The 21,804-nt window shown below is 38.2% G+C and overlaps 1 protein-coding gene across 2 annotated transcripts in view; it reads left to right on the top strand.

The window, feature by feature from the left end:
• Positions 1 to 15,555, top strand: part of LOC145687751 (ligand of Numb protein X 2-like) — a 798,603-nt gene extending 783,048 nt beyond the window's left edge. The window contains exon 5 of one of the 2 annotated variants that reach the window (XM_081761199.1): positions 15,238 to 15,555. In XM_081761199.1, coding sequence (XP_081617325.1) covers positions 15,238 to 15,254 — 17 coding nt within the window. In that variant the 3' untranslated portion in view covers positions 15,255 to 15,555. The remainder of the gene's footprint in view (positions 1 to 15,237) is intronic. The other variant, XM_081761197.1, reaches the window with a different exon arrangement.
• Positions 15,556 to 21,804: the final 6,249 nt, after the last annotated feature.

The following is a 21,804-nucleotide window of genomic DNA, read 5'->3' as shown; positions in this document are numbered from 1 at the left end:
CAGTCGTTGCCAAACTCAATGGCGTATATATCGTATAAATGAATGCAAAGTTTTTGTTTACATATTTTGAAAGAAAATTACTTCGCAGCATAAGCGGAGTTGGGAATCGTCTGCTGGGGGAGGGGGCAGATTTTTGGTCGGTCTCGGAGCTGTCATTTCAGGAATAAATATGATCATGAAGTCAGAAGATGGTGAAGTTGTCAAAAAGTTGGGGGGAGAATGGCCCCCATAGCTCCGCCCATGCCTCGGAGTTAAAGGATTAGAAAACCCTGAGTGGAGCCACACACACACACAGAAAAAAAAGCCCAAAGCCGTTCCGAACTTACTTAGGAAAATAAGACTGCCTGTATGGTTTACCGAGTGTATGAATCAATGGAAGAGGATACATTTCTGCCGTTCTTTTTCTTCCCACGACCAACTTCTCCAGGTTTTACGGCTTTTTGATAACTTGCTGAAATTGTGCTAGATTTGGGCAGGATGCTAAAAGCAAGATGCTAGGTTCTAGAGACATGCAAATTATGCTAGATCTAGCATCATTATGCTAGATCTGGCAACGCTGTTCCCCACAATAGGCGTGTCTTGCAAGTAACCAATCACACGTCAGGTACTAGCTTTTACCTATTGCTTTCTTCTCACAGCTCAGAACATTGGTAACTATGGTTAGACGTACAGCAGTAATTACTTTATGGGAGTTGGAAGGTTATTCTGCAACTGCAGCTAGCAGGCGAGTAGTTGTCCCGGCCTCTACAGGAAGGCAATGGATTCGGAAATATGGTGCTACAGGTCAGACTGGTAATTTACGATCTCCTGGTCGTCCGCATGTGTCAACCGAAGCCCAAGATGCGAGATTAGTAAACGAAGCCCGGTTAGACCCACTAAGGACGTCTAGACAGCTACGGGAAGCTTCTCTCTTTCCTGGTAGTAAGCATACAGCTCTGCGAAGGCTTCGTCATGCTGAGTTACGTGGCCGTGTTGCTGCCGTGAAGGAAAAACTCTCAGACGACCACAAAATTTACCGTCTCGCGTTTGCACAGGCGAATGTGGGTCTCAATTGGGAAAACGTAGTTTTCTCAGATGAATCCATATTCACAACATCAAAGGAGGGACGCCGTTTTGTGTATCGTCCGAGAGGCACCCAATATGACCATGGATATGTGGCTGCTTGCAATCGCAGTGGCCATGTATCTATTTTATGTTGGGGTTGGATTTCCAGACGCGGAGCAGGACAGCTTCATAGAATTGAAGGACATCTGAACAATGCTCAGTACTTAGACATTATCAGTAATATCATGGTGCCATCTGTACGAGTATTTCAGCCTGATGGTGTAATTCAGTTCCAGCAATACCAGTCGCCAATACATAATTCCCGTGTGGTTCAGGAATGGTTCGCAGGGCACCCTGAGATTGATTTAATCGACTGGCCGCCTCGTGGAGCAGACCTCAATCTCATGGAAAATATGTGGGCAGAAGTGAAGCGTACTCTAAGGGAAAGTTGGCCTGAGGCAGATCCACCAAGAACTCAGGATGACCTGTGGCATCTTGTTTCCGAAGCATGGCTGGAGGTAGGGGAAGGAGATAGATTTGTCACCCATGTAATAGATTCCATGCCCAGAAGAATGGAGCGTGTAATAAATTCAGAAGGGTCTTGGACACAATATTAATGTCCCCGCCTTAACTCCCGAAAACCAGCCCTTTTCAGGGCTACCTAAACGCTTCTGAAAATATTTCTAGAAGTAAACCACTCCTTGTATCCGATTTCTGTGCAATCCTACTAACAAAAGAATTAGCTGTAGGCTTTGAACTCAAGACCTCTTCAGTGGCAAGTCCGTACTCTACCAGTGAGCTAACATGAACACGCAAACCTAACCTGAAGAAACACGACTTTCAATTTCTGGTATTCGATGACAATGGTGCTCATATACTTTGCAAATGTTGTATTCAACTTGGAATATCCCGCAACACACACACACACATAAACAAAGCGAAAGAGAGAGGGAGAGAGAGAGAGAGAGATGAATACAAAAAAGCATATTCAACGTATTCGAATGAGACTCTAAGTAACGACATTCCGTTCTAAAGAGAATTTGTGTTTCTTCCCGTGACGTTAAGGGGATCGGGAAAAGTTATGTGTCTTGAAGCAGGATACGACTTTGGATACTCTGTTTATACACTTTCTATATCCGTAGGAATATACTGTATTTCACGAATATAAATAACATACTGTAATGAGAATATTGAGAAGTTAAATCTGTATGACAAATAGCTGCAAATAAATACACTACATAACTTATTTATTGCTATTAAACGATTTTCCTAACTTGTATTTAACATTCTCATATATAATAACGACCTACTGTGAAAATTATCACAGATGTTATATTTTAAACATAATAATTACTATGTTCTGCAATTATTATGTTATATATAAACCACTTATGTATTTTAATGTAATTATTTTATATAATTTTTCATGCATTCCGGAAAATATAATTTTAAAAAAAGTACTGACCCAGATGGGATTCGAACTCACAACCTTATGATTTGAAATCCGACAGCTTACCAATGAGCTAATACAAGGACTTCAAAAACTAAGCTTCTAGCGATGTATAACGGATCTCAAGATAATTATGACATTCATATCCATTACAAACACTGTTTCTGTTCTACTTTGACTTTTATTTTAGTACTCAGGCGATAATTATGTTCTATTTCTTAACTTTGAGCATTCTTTTACATATGGAAAGATTCTTTAACGTATTTAAATGCTCCATTACGTATAGAAAGCTAAATGACAAACAAGCATGTGCTCACATTAATAAAAGGTTTCGAAATATTGTATCATTAAGTATTTCAATCAATGTTGCTTTTTTAAACACTTGGTAACAAGTCTTATTATATTTAAAAGAAGAAAAACACATCTGCAAACTTTTTCCCGATTGCAAAGGCTGGCTTGGAGGTTCGAACCTGGCTTACTTTTCCCCGAAGATACCCGAAGCTGGACTTAGAAAATTTTTGCCTCAAAACACCAATAAAGAATGCGCTCAACCTTTTTGAGACAAGGTGTACATGGGATATGGACTATAGATAGTCATCGTTAAAATCTACGCTATCCGTTTAACTGTAAACGGATTGATTGCATTAATGAACTCGCTCGATATAATCCCACTAGCTATCCACTGCGAGAAAACAGACATGAAATGAAATCTTTGAGTTTCACGTCCAACGGTTATGCCAACTAGGCCGAGGAAAGGGTAACGCTAAGAAATTAATGAAATGGTGGAATGAAGAAAGTGGGAGGAAACAGGAGAACCCCAAGAAACCCACGCATAGGTATTTGTCCACCGCAAAGTTCACTTGGCGAGAGCTGGGATCGAACCGGAGACACCCTGCACCAGAGGTAAACGCTCTATCACTGAGTCATCACGACCCCCAGCGAGAAAACACAGTTAAAACTCGCCTACAATAATGATATATGGACTACAGATAATCACCGTTATCCGTTAACCTGTTATAGACTTTAATCCTCCTAACTTGAGGGGTTTGTCAGATAGTCTATTTTTTGCACTTATTTTAAATTTCATAGTTCTTTGGATGTACCCTTTAATCAAATTGATGACTGAAACCTAACTCGATATAGGTACTAACTGTAAGTATGTTCCAAAATTCATTTCAAAATTTTCAGCTATTTCCTATGATATTCTCAAAGTAACAGACAACGACATATTCAACGCGCACAAAACGTATTTTTCCGCTTAAAACGGGATTTGTTTTAGAAATGCTGGGACACTTGCCCACTTATTTTAAATGAGGAGTTTGTGTTCCGAGTTTCATTTCCTGAGATTCAGAGATTTACATTTTATTATATTCTGGGCAAAACATTTGAATTCCCTTTAACATTCATTCTAGAAAACTAAATACTTCCTTATTTTTTGCTCTTGTAACAAACTGTTTTATGTCCAAATATCACATTTCTAATAGTATTATTATGGCCTGGGCGTCTACGAGTGGACCGCTTTCACTCTTTCATACAAACTTATGTAATAGTATATGTTGCCCTCGGTTGTCTTTCAAGGAGCGGAGTTTTCGAAAACGCTGAAGTATGTGTTCCCTTATTTTTAATTAAGTGTTTATATGTTGATTTCCACACTTTCAACTTAAGCAAATCCACACATTTGACACTTTGCGAGTAAATAACTGGAAACTTTAATACTATGGAAGTTGTCTCAATATATGTTAAGGTTACTTCATGACAAGGACATGATTAAACACATAATAATAGTAAGTACCTCAGATATGGTATGAATCTATCGAAGAAAGCTAAACATAAAGCATTTCAATTTTGTGAACTACGCTAAACAAAATGCAACAAAACTATTGCAGAAAGTATATTGCATGTATTTTATTTTACATTATAATTACGACATACTATCGGAGAACGATAAGTTACTGCATACACTGATGTAGGCAATACTATTTACCCTTCGTACTTTGTTATTTCTTCTTTTGTACATTGTAGTTATCATGTTGAAAAGGATATAACTGTAAACATGAATCATAAAATATATCCACACTCATCTGGTAGCTAGCACGAAATTCCAAGTTCGGTTCCCAATGAGGAATACTTAAAAAATGGACATGTTGAGTTAGTCTGGATTCCTTTTAAATTTAGCCACGGTTATAAGCCTCGGGCCTGAATTTCAATCTAGCAAATCAAGAATCAAAAAGGTTGATATGTGAAAATAAGAAAAAAAGAAGTTAAAAAATCATATCATTTAGCAATTTCTTTTGCACGTAGCTGGAAAAAAAGAATTAAGATTGCTCGTGTAAAATAATTGATTTAAATGTATTGATGGCATTTGGAATCATCACCTTTAACACACTATTATAATCAACCCAACGCGTCGTTCAATTCAGCTCCTTAACTTGTGTGTTTATAGTTCTCAGAAATCAAGCACAAGTGTTCAACTAGAATTGTTCACTAGAATCTGACAAATAGACACATAATGGCCAATCGATTATATTTGCACACTCTCACAACATGCTTAGAACTCAATCCATTACTGAATTGCCAGAAGTCATACAACAGGATTAGCTACATCTGAAACAACGAACACTTATTTATAACGTTTCAGTTGTTTTTACATAATGCATTAGAATAATGGCAGCACCTTAACGCATTAATTATCATACAAGTTGAATTTAACTCATACTAGTTTTAGGCCTGCGGCATCGTGGACCAAATGTTAACTCACACGTATTATTTACTTTTGGAACCACGTTGCCTACAAGAGACTCACGCTACCATGCTGTGAATTTATGCAGTCTGACAGATTTTCCACCTGTGCAAAACCCTGCAGTTAGATCCTCAATATTTTAATTACACTATGTTACAAAATTTATGTTTCTAGTACTGAAATCAGTAATTCTAAAGGACTTTACAGTGATGAATTCAAATCTGAAATCAACATTTCACAGTCGAAGACAGTTTACCAGCAATGTCTGGTAATCTTTAGTAATTCCAGTAATTATACGGTAATTTCAATATATAGATAATATGAATGGATAACAAGGAATTATCCATATAATATGAGTGAATATAATAGCTTGTATCTTTGTATCTCTCTCTCTCTTTGTATATATATATATATATATATATATATATATATATATATATATATATATATATATATATATATATAAATTTAGATAAGCCATACCCTACAAAGTCATTACACAAATCACTTACTCATAATATACTGCTCACATCAAGGAAAAGTCGAACATGAACACGAATGTGATCTATTCAAATCTGTCGCTTCAAACGTAAAATAAACTTAAATTGTGTTGTGGTAAAGTAAGGAAGATAGTAAAGAAATGATTTCGGCTGAGAAATTCAGGGTTATAACGGAGGAAACCCTTAATATTATTATTAATGAACAGTATGTGTAAGATTTGTTAAAAATGATAATCAAGTTTTATATATATATATATATATATATATATATATATATATATATATAAGAGTTTTATATATACTGTACTGGTATTTTTAATAATTTGTAAAACTCAAGAGGTAATTTCTTGCGTGATTCGGGAGTAAAGATGGAAAGTGTGAACGTGGGTATGATGTATGATGGAGCAAGTGTTATGGGAGAGTATATTTCAGGGGATCAAGCTATTTTTAGAAATAATATCCTTATATGACCTATACACACGCTTATTGCAACCATCAGCTTAATCAGGTACTGTTACATGCAGGTTCATCAGGGAAAGCAAGATAATGTTTTACTTTTTACAAAGTATCCATAATTATCTTTCATCAGCGCTTCATCACGGGCGTCTTTAAAATATTCAAATATCACTTGATCTGAAACTTTCCAGTATACCGAGATCTTCAGCATTGTTTTGGTTATTTCACAGTCAAACTGTACCAGCCGTGTTGAAAATTACTGTGTAATTTTTGAAACATTACGGGAAGCAGCACTCGTCCTATGACGCTAAGGGTCTGTAAATGCAACTGATATGTCTACATAACATGGTGTAATTGTTTCACTTCACAGACATTTACAGAATCACAGATGGATTGAGTTCATTTCTGGAAAGCGAATGAGTTACTCTAGCAGCTTTTTACACATTCAATGCCTTGGTGGAATATATATATATATATATATATATATATATATATATATATATATATATATATATATATATATATATATATATATATATATATGTATGTATGTGTGTGTGTATGTATGCATGTATGTATGTATGTATGTATGTATGTATGTATGTATGGGACATTCAAATGAAACCCGGTCACCAGTGTAAAGTAACGGTAACGATTGTATTAATTCAAAAATGTAGTTATACACAGTACACATACTCACACATGTAGTGATACACAATACACATACTCAAAAATAGTAGCCAAAACTGTTGGCACATTTATCCCATTGCGACACTAGCCGGTCGATTCCATCCTTGAAGAAGCTAGTAGGCTGCTGTTGGATCCAGGGCTGGACCCAGTCACACACTTCGTCGAATGTTGCGAATCGATTTCCGCGAATAGCTTGTTTTAGAGGTCCAAACACATGAAAATCACATGATGAAAGGCCGGGACGGTACGGTGGATGTTCCAGCGTTTCCCACCGAAACTGCTGCAATCATTTTCGCTGTGATGACACGATAAGCCTGTCCAGGACGAGCATCGTCTTGCAGTGACTCGCACCAATCAAGGAATCTTTTGCGCCATTCAGCAACATTTGCACGACTCAGACTGTACCTACCGTACACAGCCTTCATCCGTCGATACATTTCACGGCCTCCAACTCTTTCCACCGTCAAAAATCAAATCACTCCTCGTTGTTCATGCTTACTCGCCCGCATGTTCGGTAGTGGACGATAACTTGTGGACCACCTACTCTTCGGCGTGAAAACACACTGGCTCTATGCAACGTCAAACGGTGCGCACGCGTCAGTCTCTCTACCAATCGATGGCGCCACCATACCCGCAGTTACGTGATGCCACCTTACATGTAAGGCAAAGTTAGGTAGACGCACTGACCAGGTTTCATTTGAATGTCCCTCATATATATATCTTCAGAATGTACGACCAAAATAATCATCATTAAGTCTTTTTCCAGAAGATACTTAAATGTGCTCAGGAAAACAACATTTACATAACAGATCAATAATCTAAGAGTCAATCTAAGTTATCAAGCAATAAACTTACAATTTAATAATTACTGCCGAGATCTCATCCAAAACACCAGCTAACAAGATGCTATTCTTTACCCTGTAGGGGGCGCGGTGGCTCAGTGGTAGAGCTTTCATCTCCGGTGCTTGTGGTCCCTGGTTCGATCCCAGCTCGCGCCGTGTGGACTTCTTGGTGGACAAACACCGTGTTCGTGGGTTTGCTTGGAGTTCTCCTGTTTGCTCCCACTTTCTTCATTTTACTTATCTCTCATCATCACCGTCTCCTTTAGTCTAACCGGCATACTGCGGGATGTAAAACTTAAAGATTTAATTTCATTTTTTCTTTATCCTGTGTTACATCCCATCATAAAGACTATGGTGAGAGCTTTAGTGATGGAGGCAAATTTATTTTGCAAGGTTTGCAAGCTTCCCATCCTAAGTCACGGATTTTTCCTTCATAAAGAAACATGGGAAGCTTTTGTGAAAAACAGATGAAATGAAGTTCAATACTTTCGAAATAAACCTGGTACAAAATTGTGGTAAAACAAATAAAAACATCTAACTTCAATACTACTGGTATTTCAATGTTTATGTTCTACTTCTCACATCTATATTTCCTTAGAGGAGAGTTATATTTTAAATCACATTGATGCTACCGGTGTCATCACGTGCATTCAAACAATCCTTTAGTGTTCGAAAATGCTAAAACAGTACATGCGCAATAAATCAGGACAATTGTCTGTTCTGACTGGTTTGTAAATTGAGTAAGAAAGTGGCGCTGTTTTATTTCTGAATCATTACTAACGAAAATAAGAATACAACAAAATTTGCATTTATTGAGAAACAAACGATCTCAGGAAATTGATTAGTGCTGTGATGAAGCTTATATTGCGGTAAGAAATAATTTCAGAATGTAACGCATCTGTGAAATTGAATCTTACAGCTGAGAAAGCACATGAACGGACAAGCATCACTAAACAATTGAATGTGTATGTTTATGTGTAAAATAGCCTAAACCAGTATTTTGTAAAGTGAAACCCTTCAAAAATTAAAAATGTTCCTGACACGTCAAAAGCGGATATAAACATGTTGTTGATTCAGGAGCATTTAACAAATATCGTGTCTCTGAAGTTTGTGAAGTCCAAGTGTTATGAGAGAATACATGTGTGAGGTGAAAACTGCTTTTGGACAGAACAATATAATTTTTATTGTTAGTTTTTTTTCTTTCAAACACAAAGTATTAAATAGTTAAATAAAAGGTACGATGCAGTGGATTCCTTAGCCTATGTTATTCATACAACAGTAAAGAACTTTTTACTTCTCAAAAGAAAATAATAAAAAAAAACAATGAAACTTTCACCATGTCTCCACGACCAGAAAACTCACCATACATTGGGTAACAGGAAAAGGACTGGAAATTGTTACAAATGAACATAGTTATAAGAATTTTTCTGATATTAGACATCACGTAATATATATAATGCAAATACTTAGAGTACATTTCAAAAATTTCAGATACCAGCACAACACTTAACAAATCTCGTCTCTTATCTGGCCTAGGTCTAAAATTTTCACCATAACTCTTGTGATGTACAATGATGACTTAAGCGCAGAAGATGAGGAAAGAACAGAAATGTTTAATGAATTCTTTTGTAACAAATTCTCAAATGCAAATACACCATCTACTTTCTCCCTGTTCAGTATGTTTGCCCATTCACGTTATCTCTTATATCTACAACTTCTCCATAGGTTGAATCATTCTTATTGTCTCTCCATTTGAGTGAGCCTCAGGTCCTAAAAATATACGCTCGATCTTTCTACGTTCCACAGCATCCATTATTTCTTTTCCGCTTTCTCTCATTTTTAACCGATGTTTCATAGATGGTTACTTTCCCTCCTGTTGTAAAATAGACCATGTCTCCCTCTTCTATAACTCCGGACCGAAAGATCACGTTTCATTCTGCAGGTCTATCTCGCTTTCTTTCAAATATTTCTATATTCTGCGAAAAACTATCAAAGGCAGACTTTTCCAATTCACTACTGCCTATATTAGCACAACCCAACGTAGTTTCGTGTCAAATAGCTCTTGCATTACCAGGCTCAGTAACATGCTTAATCATGCTGTAAATAGTGTACATCACAACTTGCAACAATGCACAGCTTGACATAATCTGTTTCGATTTAGCCTATCTAAAGCATTCGATTCTATTAACCATTATTATCTAATGTACAAAATCTCCAATAGATTCGGTATCCATGGACCACTATTATATTTTGTTGAATAGCTACCTAAAGGGTCACACCCAGTTAGTCGCCTTGGCGGAATCGATTTATAACCCTCCAGTTGTAACATCAGGAGTAGCACAGGGAAGTATACTTGGAGCACTCTTATTCATAATGTACGTGAATGACCTGACTAGTCACTAAATCTCAACTTTCAGCAGAATGTTGTTATTTGCAAACGACTGCAACACCTTAAGGGAAGTCAAAAATACAGAATACTCCGAGCTACTTTAAAACGACATATTATTTTTCCTCTTGATAAAACAATTGGCCTCAAAAACTGAAATCCAGTAAGAGTAGAGCCGCGGTGGCTCAGTGGTAGAGCGTTCACTTCTGGTGCTAGGGGTCTCGGGTTCAAACCCTGCTCCCGCCAAGTGAACTTTGTGGTGGACACACACCGTGTCCGTGGGTTTTCTCAGGGTTCTCCCGTTTCCTCCCACTTTCTTCATTCCACCATTTCATTCATTACTCATTATCACCGTCTCCTTTAGCCTAACCGGCATAACCGTGGGACGTAAAACTCAAAATTTCATTTCATTTCATTTCTGTCATGTTTGGACCCTCAAATTGTGAGCGACTGTATGAAAGAAGTCTTCAAGAGTTTTTTTTTTTTTTTTTTTTTCGTCAGAGTAATCTAAACAAAAATTCTTCAGTCTGTTCTGCAAATCAACATACGCTCACTTTGTCTTCTCTCTAGGCATTTGACCCTTCTCACACTGCAGGATCACTGTCTCCACTTCGCGCAGTCCTGTTGCAGGCACTCAACCAACTTTTGTTGGATGGTTGTATCCAGCAAGTCGGGAAAACTTACTGTTCCAACCTTCGCATTAATTGTTTGTGTGTGGGTTCTTTTCAAGATTAGCCTGATGCACATTCTAATTTTGGGAAGGAAATCGTGGCGAAATGCGCCTTACTCTCATAAATTTTTTCCCCTCCTACTCTCCTGTATGAACTGGTTACATATATTGAATCAAAATAATGAATGAATTCCTCTGATTTTGTAGGAGCTATCTGGTTTAAGTATTCCATGCCGCGCAACGCATCTTCACATGGAAGGAACGCCAGTGAATCAATTTGGTTTCAGAACATATAAAGCTCTACATCTTTATAAAGTCCTGAAAAACCCAATTCTTGAGTTTTACAATAAGTACTTTCACGTAGATGAAGAGGCATCCTTGTATAGAAACATCACATCCAAGCTTATTTCGAACTTCGTTGTAAACTGCTACTTCAAAGTCACATACAACCGCTCTGGGCAACAAATGGCAATCCAATCCAGCGCACTTGTCAACCAGCACCTGAAAACAAAAAAAATAGATCACATTATAAATAATGTCTCTATATTTTCATATACCTAGGTATATAAATTGCTTGTTATAGCTGCCTTACGTCTAAGATTCAATACTGCGTCCGTTGGTTTTCTACTAAGAATGCAATAGTGACTACTAGCGTCAAACAGATTTAGGACTCTTTATAATTATACATATAAAAAATGAAGCAAATTACAAAAGTTAAAAATATAGATCATCATGTTCTTACCTAAAACAGTACATCGTACGTCGCCTGTATCTTATTTTGAAGCAATGCACAAACATTCGTTACAGTTATTTCCCATACTGGGACCCTTATTACATATAACTGAGTAAATAATCGAGGTATTGTTGCAATAAACCAAACAGGTACTTCAAAAAGGACATCCGGCTAAATGCCTCACGAAAATGCTTTCTTGCGTGTATATGTTACATGTTTACATATTGTTCTGTTTCCTGCCATTTTTCCACCTGCCATTTTTTCCGCTCTCAAAAATGACTACCGTGTTCTCCGGCTGCCATTTTTACCGCTCCCCGTCATAAGGATCTCGAAGGTACTTTTGACACAAAACTAACTTTCACAGGACATACAAACACTATCACTAAACAACCGATGCGTTTTCTAGGACTTCTATACACATTAATAGAAATACGGAACCTCTCTCCTTTAACAACGTTCTACATAGCAATAACTTCTTCTAAAACATAATATTCATCATCTATCTAGAAAATGACAGCTCCTATAAACTTATTAAGGCTAAACTTAGTTCTAAACTTCTTCACTCAATACTATGTTTCAGAGTACTTCACACACGTGAAATAACAAAACACAAACTATTACAAGAACTAAATATTCAACTACCTGACACTCGTCAGAAAATAAGTTACTCGTCTCAAATCACTGCATAACCTAACGCATGGTCGAGATCTCAAAAGCTACTCAAAGAGTTATATTTCCGTATTCCAATCAAACGAGCACGTAATACGCATTTTTTTTGTACAGTACGATCCCAACCTTCAACAGTTCAACATTCTCTGTTCTACAAGCTTCCAAAATTATAAAACAAAATGTCCACATACATCCGTAGATTTATTTAATTCTGAAGCTACATATAACTCTGAACTACATCATTTTAGTGGATAAACTTTACTCAGCTATTGTCAATCTTTCTTATTATTACTTACGTGCTATTATTATTATTATTATTATTATTATTATTATTATTATTATTATTATTATTATTATTATTATTATCATTATTATTATTATTAATAATAATAATAATTTCAGGCCTGCAAGGTGTATGTACGTTATCAGATTTTTTCTTAAAAAGTAGACTTTCTCCTTTTTCATTAAACGTGCCTTAGTGTGCTAGCTGTATCTGTCAGTGACACTTGGCAGCAGCATTGTTGGCAGCGTGGTTCATATTATTATAAAAACATGGATTTTGTGAGTAACTCAATAATACACGTGTGCAATGTTTTTAAGATTTCATCAACGTACTTTTTCTGTCAAATTCAATATGTGGGCATGCAGATTGTTCGGTAGTATTGAGAAATGTTGAAAAAATTACGAGTATGGCTTCTGTGATTCAGTGAAATCGATTTGCAAAAATAAATAAATAAATAAATAAATAACAAAATAAAAAAAATCCGACTGTGGCACTATTTTTAATGTTTATTATTAAATCATGCATGGCAAGAAACATGTTAATATCTGATTTTTTTTTCAATATATAGGGCTTTGTGTTGCAAAGAGCTTTCCTTCTCATTACATTTAGTTGTTTAGTTATACGGTCTTAAACATCGGGTCCGGTGACTTTTAGGACACCTTGTATATATATAGTGTTTCAAAAGTCCCTTACCAGTCCTTTAAAATCCGTACGAATGTATTTACATTGAACTTGATGTAGGAAATATGCAATAGGGTTAGGAGCAAACCTTTTGTATGATGGTTCGCAGACGGCACCCATCTTGAATACCAATTGTTCATTTCAAACAAGGCAATGCATCACATGACCTTAGGCTGGAGTCAGGATGTCAAATCTGAAATCAGATTTCATGTATCTTTATTTGGTGAGAAGTTATGGACAACTCAATGTGATTATTCCTCCCTTTGCAGCCGTTAAGAACTGAGGAACGCATCCAGATCGTCAAACTATGGGGTGGGAGAAGTGCCCGTGCAGTAGCAGCCGATCTCCATCAGTGTCATCTTCAACGTTACCCTGTGTCACATGTTGGAGTGACACAGTTATTAACCAAATTTCAGAAGACAGGCAGGGTCGCGGATAGACTGTAGTGGACGACCGCGGACTGCAACAGACGACGCATCAGTTACGGCAGTGCTGGTCTTCTTCTCGATGTCACAACATCGGAGCACACGTCGCCTCGCCATGCAGTGTGAGTTCCACTTCAATGTACAAGATGCTACAAAGGCACAAATGACATACGTATAAGGTGCAAATGCAGCAACACCTATCCGAGGATGGTCCAGATCGCCGCGTGCAGTTTTGCGAGTGGGCAATCGAGCAACTAAGGTTATCCAAACTTCGCGATGGAGGTACTCCATTCCGATGAAGCCTGCTTCTTCGTAAGTGAGGAGGTGAATAGGCAGAGCATGAGCTATTGGCCTCCTCAGAACCCCGCATGGACAGATCCCTGTAAAATGATCGGTGCATAGAAGGTTATAGTGTGGGCGGGTATATGAGGAACACAAAGTATCGATCCCTTTTCATTCATGAAATTTAGCTGCGGAACGATACTTGAAGATGTTACAGGATCAGACACAGCCAGGTCTGCTGTAGGAAAATGGCGAATTCCCGTTTTTCAACAAAACGGCGCGCTTACCTATTTTGGTATCCGGGAGCGACAGTACCTGGATGAACAATTTTCTGAAGCATGGATTGATCGCTGTGGGCCAGTTGAATGGCCTGCCCGATCACCAGGCCTCACTTCAATGTACTTCTATATTTGGGGACAAATTATGTGTATGGTGTGAAAATTCGTGATCTTTGTCATCTTGAGAAACGTGTCATGACTGATTGTGATCCAATTTCCCCAGCTACCCTGCTCCATTATCATAGCAATTGGGAGATGCGTCTGCACACGTGCATTGCCAAGCACGGAGCATATGTGAAGCGCATTGTGTAATAGTTAAACATCGATTGTCCTTGTCCATAACGTCTCACCAAATAAAGATACATGGAATCTGATTTCAGATTTGACATCCTGAGCAAATTCTAGCCTAAGGTTATGTATCACATGGCCCATCTATCGTTTGAAATAAAAAAAATAAAATTCAAAATGGCAGCATTCAATATGGTGGCCGTCTGCGAACCATCATCTAAAAGGTTTGTCCCTAGACGTATTGCATATTTCCTATACCAAGTTCAATATAAATACATCCGTACGGACTTTAAAATGGGTGGTAAAGAACTTTAGAAACACCTTATATAGAGAGGAAAATCACCATAGTCGGACCCGTCCCATAAGTCGGATCCCCCGTTATTTTGCAAGACAAATGACTCTGCGTGTTGAAATGGATATGAACGAAAATACAATAAAAAAATCTTTACGTTGTGAAGGATGGAGCACAAAACTACAACTAACACTCGCATAGTTGAGGCACTCTTTGTTTTGATGTGGATGGAAGTTTTGACGCCAGTGCAGAAACCTGTAATTCGGGAACGTTTTAGAAAGTAAGTGGACAAACTTTGCACAGTTTAACCTTTAGTAAGTACTATTCTTTGTAACGGTGCTGTTTGTTCGATGACATATACAGCTGAAACAGGTTAAATGTTGAGTGAAATGCAAACAACAAGGTTGCATATGTCGGACCCCACGTCGTGTCCAAAGTCGAACTCCTGATTTCTGTATACAAGCCATTCCTGTATTGTAAACGAAGGGTTGCAGCCTGTTACTAAAGTCATCGTACATATTGTTTCAGATGTTCCAAACGAATAGCAGTGCTGGTGGAAAAACGTGGGGTCACCAGAACATTGAAAGGATAATTCAAGGAATTTTGAAGACGATAATGGAATACAGAAGCGCAAGTGAAAAATTCAAGGTGCCGAAACAACGCTGATAAAGCTTGTAAATGAAAGGTATGGTAGTCCAAGGGAAGCAGCTCGCACTAAAATAGGAAGGCCCGGAGCACTGAGTTCATCACTGGAGGAAAGATTGGCGGAGTATTGACTTCTCATAGAGGGTAACTTGTTTGGGTTGACAGATGGAGATGTGATTGGGCTGAAATGAAAATGTTAAATTGGTGCCATAGCATCAGATGAAAGAGGAGTTTTAATAGTCGTGATAGTTGTCATGCATGCAACTGGGTTTCACCCTACCGCTGGTTAATTTTCCTTGTAGTCAAGTCTGGTTCTCGAGATGAGATTCGTTTTTGTTTTTCATTTGACTTAGCATTCCGTTCAGGGATGTGTATTGCATTTGTAAAATAAAGTTTTGTGCTATGTTTGTATTTCAGTTGTTTTATTCATGTCAGCTATTACGGGGGTGACTTCTCTCTCTCTCTCTCTCTCTCTCTCTCTCTCTCTCTCTCTCTATATATATATATATATATATATATATATATATATATATATATATGGTGGTAAGAAAAATGGAAACACCTGTAGTTGGCAACACGTCAGATGTATGGGTTGGCAGTGGTGTCGTGGCGCCCGCAGCGCCGAACCGCTGGTGGTGGTGTGTTAGGTCGGTCTCCATACTAAGTCTGGCGCAGTGGAACAGCAGTGTCCAGTGGCTGCAGCAGACGGAGATAGTGTAAAATGAGAGACCTCTCAGATTTTCAAAGAGGGCAAATTGTTGCTGCGCGGTTATGTGGAGTGAGTGTGGCGGCAGCGGCTACTGTGTTAGGTGTGTCACGTGGGACAGTGTCGACGGTGATGACGGCCTACACAACACACGGGAAAACCACATCGGGGAAGCGGAACAGTGGGCGGAAGAAAATCATGAGTGACAGGTCACGCCGGGTATTAAAGGGCGGGTATTGTTACGCAGAACCGTCGTGCCACTGCGGAGCAAGTGACGGAGAAACTCAATCAGCACCTCTCCCACCCTGTTTCGACAATCACAGTCCGCCGCGAATTACATGACATGAACTTACGGAGTCGTGTTGCACGGGCCAAATCGCTCATCAGGGACCATAACGCTTTCGCACGCCGCAAATTGTGCCGCGACCATGCAACTTGGACCATTGAGGACTGGAAACGTGTGATATGGTCGGATGAGTCATCCTTCACCCTATTCCCAACCACGGGCCGTGTTTATGTGTGGAGAACGCCCAAAATGTCTCCACCCAACTGTGAAACATGGCGGCGGCTCGGTGATGCTGTAGGCCGCCATATCATGGTTCTCATTGGGTCCTGTTGTCACACTTAGCGGATGAATCACTGCCAACGATTATGTCGCAATTTTAGGAGACCACTTGCATCCTATGGTCCGGATGTTGTTCCCAGGCAATGACGCCATCTTCCAGGATGATAATGCACCCATTCACACAACTGGCGTTGTTGCAGCGTGGTTTGAGGAACATCGGGATGAAGTTCAACACCTCCCCTGGCTCGCCCAATCCCCAGATCTCAACATAATTGAACATCTGTGGTCCGTCTTGGAAACACGACTCCGGCGACGATTTCCACCTCCATCCTCTCTCACAGAACTGGCCGATGCCCTGCACGAGGAATGGTGTAAAATTCCACTTGCTACCATTCACGATCACTATGCCTGCATCCCACGTCGCATCAAGGCTGTTCTGAAGGCGAAAGGTGGCCCGACACCATATTATTCTGGTAAGTTACAATTTCGTTCAGGTGTTTCCATTTTTCTGATCACGATCTGTATATATTCGTGCCTCCAAGTGAAATATCAACACAAATTGTTTGATATGTTTTATAAAAGCTCTATTAGCTTGGAGATAGTTCTTTATCAGTGTTAGTTTCCGTTGTTTCAGGGCTCAAATAGGACAAAGGTTGAAATGATGGAGGGTAAAAAAGCATCGAAATATAACCTTCTCCTACTGACATTTTAAAAACAATGCTTGAGAAATTTTGATATGGTGCTTTTGTCGAAAATTTTTAACACGCTCTCGACTATTGCAACTGTAGGATGTACGTGGGAAGTGAAATAAAACTTTCGAGTCAGCTAAGAGCTTGGTAATATACATAGAGACCTATCAATGCGAATGGCTTTGATACTCGTGATATAGACTTCTCGTGATATAGAGTCTCAAATTAAAATGCAAGTTAATAAATGTATATATATATATATATATATATATATATATATATATATATATATATATATATATATATATATATATATATATATATATATATATATATATATATAGGGTCGTATCCAGAAGTAGTAGAACTGTTTTTTTCCCGCGCGCGCGGAGCAAGGCTTGATGTTAAGGAGGGGAGCCTTGGGAACAGGTGTCGACCGGCGGCAGTCGCCTGCATGCGTTAGTCGAGTGTGGACCACTGTGTTAGTGACCTCCTGTTGTGACGCCTCGTCGTCAGTTGCGATAGAGCGAAATTTGGAGCAGCGGTACGCGATCAAGTTTTGCGTCAAACTGGGAAAATCAGCGACCGAAACCAAGGACATGCTTACGCAGGCCTACAAGGAGGATACCATGAGCCGCACAATCACCCCGTGAAAAGAAGGCCAGAATGTCAAAATTGAAAGTGATATCGATGTTGATTGCACTTTTTGACCATCGTGGCATTGTTCATAAAGAATTTGTACCTCCTGGACAGAGTGTAAATGCAAGATTTTACGTGGAAGTGCTCACATGGCTGCAAAATCGACCAGACCTGGTGGGGAAATTGAAGCTCCACCATGTCAACGCGCTGTGCCACGGCGTTTGGATTGTGAGGGATGTCCTTATCAAATTCGGCGTTTCCACGTTGCCTCACCCCCCTACAGCTCTGATATGACACCGCCAGACTTGTTCCTGTTCCCCCGTACCAAGAGGCAGCTCAAGGGGCATCGTTTCGACTCGGTGGAAGCGGTCCAAGCGGCGATGACGAAAACGCTGAACGGCATCCCGAAGGACGACTTCCAGAAGGCCTTCGCGACCTGGAAGGCTCGCTAGCAGAAGTGTGTGAATGCCCGAGGGGCCTATTTTGAAGAGTATGAAGTCGATGTACCAAAATGTTCATTATTAAAAACAATCAGTCCTACTACTTCTGGATACGAACCTATATATATATATATATATATATATATATATATATGAGCATATGTGAAGTGCAGAAAAACATCGATATATGTTAAAGATTTTGTATACACATCGACGGACGGACGGACAAATCCATTGTATAGACTTCTGATATTTACGCATAGCATAGTTTGGAAGTGTAATAATAATAATAATAATAATAATAATAATAATAATAATAATAATAATAATAATAATAATAATGGTTGTAAATATTGCAAGTGGGAGAAGAGTAGGCAAAATCTAAAGGGAAGGAAACTAAAAATCCCGACACACTATTCCAAGGTAAAATCCACTGGTTAAATTTTGTTTCTGGGATACTATAGTTGCAAAGACATCTTATGAATTAAGATCAATATGCTATTTTTATTGTAACCAAATTACTAAACAAGTTTCCCGATTTATTTTGATAATGAGAAAATGTATCTAATGTTTTACGCAGTTTTGTCATATTAAAACTCACACTGAACTGTAGGTCAATAGCACACAAGGTGGCACGATAATGATCCGACAATCTGAAGGAGGTGATAATAAAGAAATATGTTGTTTTTTTAAAATATTTTTGTGTGTAATGAACATTGATCGAAAGCGGCACCGTTTATCTGTGAGAGACATTGAAAAGCCGGCGAATGTACTTATATAATGCGATATGTGGAAATATATTGCAGTCTGGTCAAACTATTACACATAGAACCGGCCTGACAAATGAAATGATGTACCGATGGAAATGAAGCAGTTGCTGCACAACGAGGATCCCCGTAGATGAAGGATACACGTGTAAATTATCCATCTGTTTGTAGGGATCCCTATAACGTAGGGACCATTACGCTATCATCTGCAGGAATCCCAATTGCGCAGTTTATTACATGATTAGATGGCTGCATGTTCGTTGTTACAGTTCCTTTATAGTTTGCTTTGATGGAATCAAACTTTGAAATGAGGATGCGGTGCTTCATTTGTAGATCCATGCATCTGGTACGAGGGTCAATGGTTCGATCGCCGTCATGCGATTTTCTATTGAACAACATCGTGTCCGTCTGTTTTTACGACATTCTCTATTTCCGCCACATACTAATTCCACTAACCAGGTCATGAACATTCACTATCATTAATAATCAATCTTTTCTACCCTAATCGTGATGTGTACTACCAGCAATTGTATTTATTATCAAACTTCAAAATACTGATTTCACATTTTATAAAATATGTATTTTGCTTTCTCAAAGTATTAACGTAAGTAAAATGGTTATGTTTTTCTAGATCTGATTGAGACTAACAAAGGACTTTGATAAAAATTACACCTAGACATGTACTGTAGGACTTTGCAAATAAATGTAAATGTCCAAGTTGTTTCAACATGACCGTATATATTAATATTAATGTAATGCAAACTGGATAGGGAAAAATAAAAGAAAAACATGCTAATTATACGACAGAGTTGTTATGACAGAAAAAAGGAAATAAAAAGTTCCACCAGTAACTATCATTAAAAACCAAAAGGGCTTGAGAATAAACCATCGTTGTTTGACCTAAAAAAATAAAAAAAAGTTTAAATTTAACTTGCAAACTACACAACTATACATTTATCATGAAATTCGTGCGCCATCGGTTGCAAGTAATTCGTTCGCCATTTATGTCAGAGCCAGGGGATCCATTTATATTCGCTCGTACAGTACATATATTATATAGAGTTCGAGAAACAAGACGAAAAATATATGTTCTGGGAGCCCCTAATCTGTTTTCGTGTACTGAAATTCGATTCGCAATGTCATTTCAGCTCTTTCGCTAATTACGCCTCCACGAGTAATACAAAACCATTTAGCCCGTAAGTAACGGAGATGAATGACAAAATAAACTGCTTTATTTTTTTATTTTTTATTTATTTATTTATTTATCTATTTATTTATTGCTCACCTCATTAAGATTCTCAGAAAGAAAATGATGTTTCAACTACTGTTTTCTTGGATTGATCGATGTATGCGAATTTGACGTTATGAGATCTGGTAGAAACGCAAATATCCTCTTCTTGTTTGGTTTATTTATATTTTACAAATAATATTTACAATCTAAGATACTATATGTTTTAATTTAGAAATGTATCATGCGATTATAGAATCACATGAAAATATACGGTATTCTTTGCCTTTTGTTTGAGGTAGTAGGTAGAGCCCTTTTTACTATTTCAGTATGTAAAGTATAACCCTTGACAACGTAGCATTGCAATATATTTGTAATATTATAACGACCTTAAAATAAACGTGAAGTGGTGCAGTTCACACTATATGTATATTGAATACTTTAGTTGAAGATCTAAATGCTTATAAAGCCCTTTAATTTTTTTTTTCTGGTGGAGAAAAACATGTCCGTGGGTTTTATCGGCGTACTAACATTTTTATTCCACAGATTATTCCATCATATTTATTTGACTTAATACCCTCTCCCTTAGCCCTTAGCCTAAAGAACATAATCGTGGGACGATAAACCGAAAGAATTATTTTTGTATAACTCCACATTATACTTTGTGTTTTAACATTATTAATTGACTATACCTATAAGAACTAACGAGGAAACGGTCCCAAGTGTAAACAACCGATTGGGGTACGGATATGTGTTACGGCAGACCAAAGTAGGAAACAAGTATTTTGTCGTTAGGGCCCATACGTAGAAATTTCGGAAATACGGGGCCCCAAAATGGTCCTACATTCTATAATAAGGAAGCGAATGACGTTACTTGTACACAACCGATTTGGGTGGGGTCCGGATATGTGTTACGGGAGACCAAAGTAGGAGACACGTATGTTGTAGTTTGGGCGCATACGCAGAAATTTCGGAAATACGGGGCCCCATGGCCCTACATGCTATAACAAGGAAGCGAATGACGTTACTTGTACACAACCGATTTGGCTGGGGTGCATATATGTGTTACGGGAGACCAAAGTAGTAGACACGTATTTTGTCGCTTGGACCCATACGCAGAAATTTCCGAAATACGGGGCCCCAAAATGGCCCTACATGCTATAACTAGGAAGCGAATGACGTTACTTGTACACAACCGATTTGGTTGGGGTCCGGATATGGCTATTATATCATAAGCTCAAGTCGAAGAGATGTAGTTTTTCTTCCGACCAAACCTTTGGACAGAAATTGTAGACATACATGTAGTCATTTTGGCACCATAGTCGACAAAAGGATGTTAATGGTGTTATTTGTATGTAACAATGTGTCTGGTCACGATATATGTTTGTATATAATCCAAGGTAAAATAATTGCAAT

Source organism: Thermobia domestica, chromosome 6 (genome assembly GCF_964235325.1).
Source record: "Thermobia domestica chromosome 6, izTheDome1.hap1.1, whole genome shotgun sequence".
In the NCBI taxonomy this organism is placed as follows: domain Eukaryota; kingdom Metazoa; phylum Arthropoda; class Insecta; order Zygentoma; family Lepismatidae; genus Thermobia; species Thermobia domestica.
Note: the sequence above shows the minus strand (reverse complement) of the source record. Positions and strands in the feature narration are given on the sequence as shown.